Source organism: Olea europaea, unplaced genomic scaffold, assembly GCF_002742605.1.
Source record: "Olea europaea var. sylvestris unplaced genomic scaffold, O_europaea_v1 scaffold2920, whole genome shotgun sequence".
Classification (NCBI taxonomy): Eukaryota; Viridiplantae; Streptophyta; class Magnoliopsida; order Lamiales; family Oleaceae; genus Olea; species Olea europaea.
In genome coordinates, this window is record NW_019247781.1 from 32,229 (window position 1) to 42,555 (window position 10,327).

The 10,327-nt window shown below is 31.1% G+C and overlaps 1 protein-coding gene across 3 annotated transcripts; it reads right to left on the bottom strand.

Annotated features, from left to right (window-relative positions):
- Window positions 1–356: 356 nt before the first annotated feature.
- Window positions 357–4,654, bottom strand: LOC111384463 (protein LIGHT-DEPENDENT SHORT HYPOCOTYLS 10-like). Of its 3 annotated transcripts, XR_002700911.1 has the most exons (4): window positions 3,931–4,654; window positions 3,273–3,324; window positions 932–978; window positions 357–596 (listed from the first exon to the last, which is right to left on the bottom strand). XR_002700911.1 is itself a non-coding variant. In XM_023008740.1 (3 exons), exons 1-2 carry the CDS (start codon window positions 4,513–4,515, stop codon window positions 3,292–3,294), a joined length of 618 nt encoding a protein of 205 aa, XP_022864508.1. In that variant the 5' UTR covers window positions 4,516–4,652; the 3' UTR covers window positions 357–596; window positions 3,273–3,291. The 3 variants fall into 3 exon arrangements, 2 of the variants coding, with proteins under 2 accessions (XP_022864508.1, XP_022864507.1); XM_023008740.1 differs by lacking the exon at window positions 932–978 and having other exon boundaries at window positions 3,931–4,652; XM_023008739.1 differs by lacking the exon at window positions 932–978 and having other exon boundaries at window positions 3,249–3,324; window positions 3,931–4,650.
- Between the last annotated feature and the right edge of the window lie 5,673 nt (window positions 4,655–10,327).

Sequence of the window (10,327 nt, forward strand, 5' to 3'; positions counted from 1 at the left end):
ACTGCGACAATCGTCCTACGTGACATACACATGACAGGTGATTATTTGATGTATTAATGCGGTAATTTTTTTATTCATTAATGCATCAAATAATCACCTGTAATATGTATGCTACGTAGGCCGACTGTCGTAGTGAGCAACTGCAAATAGCATTATTCTATTTTCAGGCATCCCTACACCTACTAGCTAAGGCTGTGAATATTTTCTATCAAAATTGTGAAAACAAATTATACCATGCAGCTAAAAAACCGAACATACACAAAACCAATTTTCATGGTCAAAGAGTTTATTTTAATGTACTAATCAAGAAGTTCAATCACAATTAAACTCTACTCTGAACAATACTCTAAGGGAGGTAATGTAGAAAAATAACTTGATCCAAGTATGATAACGGGCATACTTAACACATATCTGTTCTTATTACACAAACAAAAAAGTTCACTGTACTTCACATGGATCTAATAGATAAAATAACCTGAATGTAGCTGCTCTAAGACAGTTTCTTGCCTTGATTCCAACTAATTTTACTATAAGAAACTAGACTTCAACATATTAGACTATATGTCTAATTTAAGAACTCCTCGTTATTTTTGATCCTGCAAAGGAATCACGAATGTAGAATTATTACTCGTCATTCCAATGAAGCGAAGAATTTAAAACTAAGGATATATATGATTTCTTCAATATTGAGCAATGTGTGACCTTCGATGAAGCGAGGTTAAGAAAAAACATAGTGAGTCACATATCTTATAGTGAAGTTTTATTCACATATATATATAACTTAGTTGGAACAAAATATTTAGGTAACCTGAGTAAAACTTCACTATAAGATCAAACCTGCTGCTTGTACAGAAAAATTATGCTAGAACTTTACAGTATACACATGACAGATTTATGTTAGACATGGCAAAAAAAAGAAGAGCAGACTAACCAAATGCTGCCACATCTGCTTCCGGTGAAATTCTAGCAATTGCACTTCTATACAAGTAGATTTATTGCTATAAGATATGTGACTTATTGTGTTTGCATCATTAATGTCCAATTATACGTGTTTTTAATGAAAAATAATAATAATAAGGAAAGTTAAAACCCACTTAAAACTCACAAATTAGTGTGAAGTCTCAATTAAGCTCAGTGACATTAGTGACCTCAGCTCAACCAGGATCGATGTTAGACATGATCAATTATGTTACAAGCATCTTTGTGTCATCAGTGTTGTCTTATTCAAGTATGACCATAATTTTTTTTTTAGTTAAATGAGTTTTTTACTAGTCATCCGCTCGAATGTGTAGATGAGATTGTAGAAACAAAAGCTTACCCAAAACTGATGGGAATGAGGGAGGGAGTGAGAGGTTAATTGAGTATATATGTTTATTTTTCTCTTTTCCTTCTCCTATAGTTCTTACATTTCACTTATGTCATAAAACATCTAAGATTTCACTTTGGCCTCTAAACTTAAGTTAAGTGTGAGGGAAAGTCTCACATCTTGAACTAATTTTTGGCATTGAGAAGATCCAAAACCATCCAACACTGATATTAGAGACTAGGTTATCAACAAGTCTCGACACAACAGTCCATAGAAGATACGGGTTGCTTCGGTCAGATGTTTGAGGGAGAGATTGTTGAGGTTATCTCACATCAGTTGTAGAAGGAGTTGGTGTTCAATTTATAAGTGTGAGGAAAAGCCTAATCTATTGAACTAGATTTTGGAGTTGAGAAGGCTCAAGACTACCCAACATATTTCACTTTTGGGCTTGGATTTGTTCTTGACATGCCTCTACCACTTTATATGATAAACATTTTTTTTTTTTTTTTTTAGATCTGCTTCCATAACTTTCTTGTCTCCCATTTAAAGTGTTAGTGTATTTAAGGGAGATGGGCGATGTGAATTGATTGAAATAAAAATGAAACTAGGTCATCATAAGTTAGGGGGAAAATGGTTTTTTAGTGATAAACTTTGCTAGCTACAAGTTTAGCTACTTAAAAGTGTTTTTTAATCCTATTTCAAATTCTCTCCTGTAGTTTATGATTTGCTGGATGACTTCAGGATCCTCCCAAAGTTTAAATGTTTTAAAAGTAAAAAGAAACGTATCATAATCAGAAAGTACTTCTGAAATCAAATCTGAAGTAATTAAACCAGCAACTTATAACTTCAAAAGAAACTGTCACTTGTCATGCAGAGCTGGGACAATTAATTTATGAATCAAAAGAAGAAAACAGAGAAACAAGAATGCATCAGAATGCAGTATAGGTTATATATGTAACAATATTAACTATGTAGAGACTGTTTATTTGTAAAAGGAATGACAATTAATAGGAATAACATTCAAGCAATTCATAAAATGATAAGAGTTAAGCTGATTTTGACGCATATAAATTAATCAGTTATTAACTTCTTGTGGAAGTTAATACTGTGCATGTATATGTTTGAAAACTTTAAAAATGGTTCTGCTCAGATGCAAACCCAGCTCTATTACTTGGTTTCCGTCTAAATTACCTGTCCTCAATTGAATTGGTTCCCTTGAACACATATATTGATGGTATTCATGAACTTACTTCTAGATCTCCCATTTAAAGAAACAATATGTTCTCAACCAAGGCTGGGCATTCTTCCTCTCGATTTTTTTGGATGCGCGCAGAAGCTAAGACGGAATAGACCCACAAATATGCTCAATGTCCCTACTTCACAAGTTTTTTTTTTTTTTTGTTTAAATTTGTTTCATGTTGTAAAAGAAATGGTAAATGAAAAATGTTTCATAGAGCTAATTTTTCAAGAGAAATAAAAGTACTCTCCACATTTTATACTCAATATTTTGCTAAGAATACAAAACTAGCTCTCACAGACAAACTAGGTTCCTTACATCTAGGCAGAGTTACATAAGAAGAACCAAACACCGTCAAGAAATGAATGGTCAAAATGTCCTTCAAATCGAAGAGACTTTATCAAGATAACTTGAATTGATCGTTCAAAATAAAAAGACCAATGAATAGGGACATTCAAGGAAACCAACTTAGTTCACGTATACCCCTTGAGTTGGGACAAGCAATTGGAAAAAAATAAAAAAATAAGAGCTAGCAAGATAAGAAGAAAAACTAGCAGGCAGAATTTGGTACAATTTGGAATTGAATGCATGGATGAGGTGTTGGGTTGGAAGTACGGTGTTGTCATTGTTCAAAGTAATTAAAAGGATGCACATATAATTTCAAACAAAAGAAAGAAAAAAGGATACACATAAAACAGCACGCACCAGTTTGTATTTTCCAATTTATACCTCAATTTTTGCAAAATGGTCATTCTTGGGGAGCAAAAAATCTTCCCGAATCCTATAAAAGCAATACAAACAAGAGAAAAGGGATTTTATCAGAAGTTAAAATGCGAAAAAAATTGTGTACAGTGTATTTGCAAGATATGAAAGATGAGGAGAGAGAGAGTAATGAACCTAGTATAAACAGTCATAAACACATGAACTTCAAGGCAGCAAAGATATTCCTCTTAGTTAAAATTCAGATCACTCACCAGATGTTTATTTTTAAGCAAAGTGACTACTGTATTAGAGTTCTTGATTTTTGGATCTAGGGTTTCTTGACAGGAGCACTCTTGGCACATTTTCATATAGTCCTGACCTAAGATAATTAACCTAATTTCTAACAGTTCTTCTTCCATATTCTGGTGTTCGCATCAATTAATTACATCTGGAATCTGGAAACCTATGGGATTGTATAACTGTTTGTTCAATTAATTAGTAGCAACTTTCTTGATATCTTGAAGGTGAATTTCCGGCTACTCTTTCAATTCGACCGCTTACACTTGAGGGTGGCCCGGGTTAGAAAGACTCATCTGCTAATGGTAACAATTTGCCAAAAAAAGAAAAGAAAATTATATATGCAAGTGTTTGTTCATGATAAATGAATTATGTTAAAATTAATTACCATTTCGATCTCCTTAGGGGGGCCAAAATTAGTGGTCTGCCTTGGATTCTTCAGCTCATCATGCACCAACTTGATTGGATTGATTTTCTTCTTCTTTTTCTTCTTATACGGAATTCCTCTAGCCTTAGATTGACACTCCTTCACTTCGCGTAAAAAAACACGAATTGCTCCGTTGCCAAACGGATTATTCTCCGGTGATCCACCGTGTTCTTCATATGCAGCTCTTAGCCTTCCTATAAGTGCATCTAGGCTTCCCCAAGCTTGTCTAAGAGGACAAGTACAGGGTGCAGGAGGATCAGGTTGTCCGAAAAATACACAACCATGTAAGTGAACCTTAGTCTTCCCAAACTGATCGAGGTATCGAAGAAATTCAAGAACGTGGTTGCTATTGCACTGTGAAAGTGAGACTGGAGGTCTCTGATTCTTTAAGTACTGTCCAAAAGTGTTCCAGTCTCTCCGCTTTTGAGACTCATATCTGCTCAGAACAACCGGTTGCTGCTGATCGCCGACAGATCGCTTCGATCCTTCTGCATAATTTTCCATGGCTGTTGACGCAGTTTTCTGTACTACAACAGAAGAATTCATGTTTTTATTCAGCAAGGTATGACTCGAAAAGAAAGGGGAGAAACCTGAATGAAAATGGAAATGATGCAGTGAAGAAAGATGAAGATCACATCTTCATTCTATTGAGGAAACATGATAGGGCCCCTTAAGATGTGCTTTTTTCCGTCTTTTCCTCTCTCTCGTACATTAATTTTCAACCTTTCCTTCTTTTTTTCTAAATGTACCAAGTATTATTACATTTTTTTTTTTTATCAATTGGAGACTCAATTAGAGATGCAAACAATGAACAATATGCTTTATATTTTATTTTTAAATAAGCCAAATGCTCATATTTTATTCATTATTCACATTTACATTCGTTGTGAAATTTATGGCTAACTATATTCACATCATAATTTTAGTAATTAGACTATATTTTAATTATATGAAAGAATTTTAACCTCTACTTGTTATCATTTTTATGTGTCAAAATTTTCTCATTGCATTCTTTTCTCAAATTAACATAAATTGTTTTTAATTATGGTTTTCCTCCAAAATTTTCTTTAAAATTGAGTAAATAAACTCATTTACCCATTTTATTTTTAAATAAGCAAAATAAATAATATTGCAAAATATTATTGAATGTTTAACCCCCCATAAGTATATTAACAATATTTTTGGACAAAAATCATAATTAAGGACAAGATTTTCCGACCAATGAAATGTTAAAAATAAGAATGTGATGAAAGAAAAAAAATAAAGAATATAAGTGTAATAATGAATAAAGGTTAATAGTATTTACTGTGATTAAAATGTGACGTATTTGTTAAAAAAAAAAAAAGGGTGAATATAACCCCTCCAATTTATTCATCTCCATGCTCTACAATATGGTAGCCCGTTTGAAACATGAATATTGAAATCATGGGATCAAACTGATCATTGAATTTAACAAACTCTGGTACCATGCTATGCCCATGCTTGATTTAACTAAAAAAATTCATTAAAATTTAAGTCAAAGTCACAATTAATTTAACCATACATTTCAATAACTTTTATCTAAATCTATTAAAAATTTGATATTTAATGGAACCAAACAGGGGCGAAGACTTGGATATTTTCTTAAAATATCAATCTTATTAAAAATAGTCCAAACCATTTATTTATTTTTATTGTTTACATCTCTATTTGATGCAGAATTATTCATTTAATCGAACAATTACACAGCATGAATCTTACCAAACCACAATTTATTAAATATATACCCCGTGACTCGAGAGTTTAATGCCACAAGTCTGAGTTCACAGGTCAGTATACATCATGTTTGACTTTATCATAAAAATGTTATTACTAATTTTACTTGTAAGTAAATTTTAAAATGAATAATTTTTTTTTTATCAAAATTGAAATTAAATTAGTTTACAATGGATAACATTATTTTTTATTCATAAATAACTTATCTCAATATGTTGAAATTAAAAGAAATTTTAAGTGATTAGGAAAAAATGATTTAGCCCTTGTTTGAGCCCCATTTTTCCCCAAAATACATTTTTCAACTGTTATTTGACCCCACTTCAATCACACATTTTTCAATAAAATAATATAACAAGCAAATTCATGACTTTTTCTTTTTATTTTTTTAACCACACATTTTTCATCAATATACTATTCAAAAATACATTTTTTAACAAGAATGGGGTTCAAATAAGGACTTAATTAATTTTTACTCAAAAATACGTAAGATTTCTTTTATAATCTTGGTATTTTTATTCTTCAGGTGATATGTGGATATCGCAAAGGCTGCTGCAGGAGCTAGCTTAATAATGTTGAAGTAAGATAAAAAGTAAATTTTACATAAAAGTTTAAATTTTTAGTTGAAGTGTTTAATGTTATGCATTTACGAATCACCTCTGAAATTTCATGTAATAGGTCTTTGATGAGAAAAATAAACATTGAGTTTATGTTAGAATTTTAAACAAAACACATCTAAAACTTACTATTAGAGAGTTTATACTGTAATTTATTTAAATTTAGTCTCCATCCTTTGACAGGTAGTCCGAACTTAGTTTTTCCATAAAGCGTACATGCATGCAATGTTTATATTGAGTGACAACGAGACCTAAACTCAACATCTCCGTAAGCTCTATTATGATATTAAACTATGACATTGATCTAAAACTTAGGATGCAACACATGTACTAATTTAAATTTATTCTTCGATAAGCGAAAGTGTAGAAAATAAAGTATTAACTAAATACTTAAACCTTGGAACGTATTGATCCGATATTATAGAAGTAAATTTTCATCATCTAGATATCCAATTAAATTGCTAGACTTAAAGATTTTCTCTCTTTTATTAATATAATCAGTGATAAAATTACTCTGTCTCTTAGTCAATCAATTGAAATCATTCAAATCAGATATGATTTTGAAATATTTTGTTTTTTAGCTTTTTAAAATATTCATAAATTAACCTATCATCACCACACATGAAGCAATGTTTACACTGATATAGAATTATATGCCCCCACCCCTCCCACCCACTCCAATAGATAATTAGTGCCGTTGATGTCTTTGTCTTACAATTATTCAAAGCTCACATGAATAAGCTAAAAACTGAGGAATATCAGAGGCATCTATGTGAATCCTGTTTGAAAATTTTAAGCAAAAAGACTTTTTTGTAAATACACTGTATTGTATATATGTGTATATATTGACAAATATGCATGCATGAATATGATTATTCATACATGTCTGCCTTCGGCATCATTAAAATTAAGGTACTGTGGAATTTCTTATACTGTATAACAAGAATATTGATTTTCACCTCATCTGCAACTATCAAAATAAATGCAAAGACTATTCCTGCTGTTTGTGAAGAATTTAAGGACTAGGTTATGGTGGTCCCCAGAATATTATTTGCTTGTCTGCTGTGGTGGACCCACAGTGGGTCCTGGTGGGTTAGGTGACCCACCAACTTAAAATTGAGTTTTTTTTTTTTTTTTTTTTTTTAAAAAAGAAAAAAAAGGGAAGAAAAAGAAATCAGATTTGAAGCGGAATAACCGGGGCCTGGAAAATCTGAAAGCTTTGGATGAAGTTTTAATTTTTAAAGAACGTGAAAGATCCATTCATGAAAAGTTATATGTCTCATACTTCTGGAAATTACTTCTTTTTGATGAATTTTTTGTATTTTTTTATGAAATGGAAATGGTGATTCACTTATATGCTCCAATTTCTATCTTGTATTGCGATTTTATGGCAATGAATTTTTGCTGTGATTTTTGTCTTTGTTTGGACTGGAATGCAATTGATAATGTAACATTCAAGATTGGGGCGATTTTTGTATTTGTCACTTGAATTAATTGTGATAGAGAAATAATTTAAATGTAAATATGTGTTTTCTTCTGATGATTACAATGTTAATGAAAGGAATATTTGAGATAAAAGTAATGAAAATGATGTTGGAGATAAAAAAGAATGACAAACTTGGTGATATTTGAAATAAAATTAAATTAGTATTTTTTGCAAGTTCAATTGTGCCTCGTTAACTCAAAACGTCTGCATTTGTTACTGTTTGTCAAAAAATTAATATATTTAACCAATCTTGTGTATTTGGCCTCCAATACAAGTTATAAATTGATTTATAAATTCAATCAAACATTAATTTCAATAGGATATTTATAGTTACTATTCATTATCAGTGACACAATTAATTGTGATATTAGCTACTATTCTTCTTAACTATTCAAAATTATAAATCATTTATAAATTTACCAAATGGAGGCTTATTGTTGTATTTATGGGTGTCTAGATTGTAATTTTGTTTATATATACATGTTTATCTTTATTTTAATTATTCTAGAGGTAGAAGTAGAGCTTCTCCAATATTCTCTTTATTAGTTTTTTTCCTATTTTAGAGAGTCAAATCTTTTTTTGAGGTGTTAAGTACGCCATTTATCTTTTAAAAAATAAATAAAAAGTGGATTTAACTCTCCAAATGTAGAGAGCCAAATTTACTATCTATAATATAAAATAAAGAGTGAATTTGCACATTTTTCTATTCATTTTCTTCAATTTCTATAAAATAGAGAGAGAGAAAAAAGTGGGAAGTGATAAAATAAAAAGGAGAGAAATTAGGCCCTTGTTTGAGCCTTATTATTTCCAAAAAAAAAATACATTCTTAAACAGTGTTTTAATATCATTTCAACCACACATTCTTCAATAAAATAATATTATATGCAAATCTAAAAATTTTTCTTATTTTTTAATCACACATTTCTCATCAATATACTATTCAAAAATTCATTTTCTCCCCCAAAAATGGGGCTCAAACAAGGGCTAGAAAATGATGAATAATAATGGTTTATGGGAAAAAAGCAAAATAATGAATGAGCAAATATAGAGTCTTATTGGACTTGTGTAAATGTTTGACTCTTTATTTATACAAATTATTTAAGATGCTCTTATAAAATTGAAGATGGTCTTTAAAATGAAATACTAATGGAGACATTCTTAGTGTACCTCTTTCCCTCTTTCCCTCTTTCCCTCAATATTCATGCTCTAAGTTGTTAAGTTCCTTAAAATTGTTAAAAGTAAAATATAAAAACGCATCTTCTCTATAACATAAACTTTTAGATTAGATACTTCAATAGAGGTTCATAACATGCAACAATCGTATGCAATTCTCTATGTAGACACCAAAATCCGTAATCGAAAATATGTTATAATGAAGAGTTTAATCCACCGTCAGCAATAAAGATAGCAGTTGTAAGTGATGATGTCAGAGTAGATGCACCAACACCAGCAAGGGTTATTGAAGATGCTTTTGGTTACATTCATGATAACTATGAGGAACATATAGACTTTCCTATAATAAGTTCATGAAATCTCCATCAAGTAGCGAGTACATGAATAACCATTAGCCAAAGAGACATTACACATGATGCATAATGACGAGGAGTATGATTAAAGCATGTGAAACGTAATTGTTTAACTTTTACACCATACTCCTTTTTTCGAACACAAAATAAATTTATTTTTTATTGCACTTGTATTTAGAAGTTCATGTCAAGTCCCTCCTAAATCTTTAGTATGTTCTATTTCCACTAACAAGCCACCTAAAATGATTTAACTAAAAAATTATTATTGCTATTTATTTATGATAATTGATTTTGCATACATATCATGACTTCCCAAGTTAGTATGGAATATGAATGAATCAGGTTCACGAAAAAGGTTGAAAGAGCTAAACCCGGCGAAAGAGGATCCATAGGAAATTGCAGAGAGGATGCACTTTGAGCAATAAATTAAAAAGAAAAAAGAAAAAAGAAAAGAGAGAGAGAGAGAGAGAGAGAGAGAGAGAGAGAGGGAGGCATTCTCTTTGGGGATGGGTCCAGCCATTATCAAATGTCTCTTATACATTCTTTCGCTACTTGTTAGGGTTCGAACTTATTCTTTGGGATATTTTATCTTCGACTTATTTGTTGTGCACGAATTGGACGTCTAAATGTGGGATGGAATTACCTCTAACTAAACCCCGTGGTTTTTCCTGTTTCGAAAGCTAAGGTTTGAAATTTTACTTTCTAACCTTAATAAGGAAATGTGTGCAGTTTAGCAAAACTTGTTTTTTCTACTTGGATACTGATTTGGCAAAATATATAGGGGAAACAAGATTCCACTTGTGGAAAAGTTAAAACCTAAAAAAAGTTGAACATTATCACAGCACTTTATAAACTTATTTGCCTATGAAGATCCTTTCTGCAGGATAAATTCCAAAATTGGTTTTGCAGATTAAGTTTTTTAAGGTTTGAGGCAAGCAATGTGGATATATAGTCGGGAAGAGAGAGGGAAAGGGCTC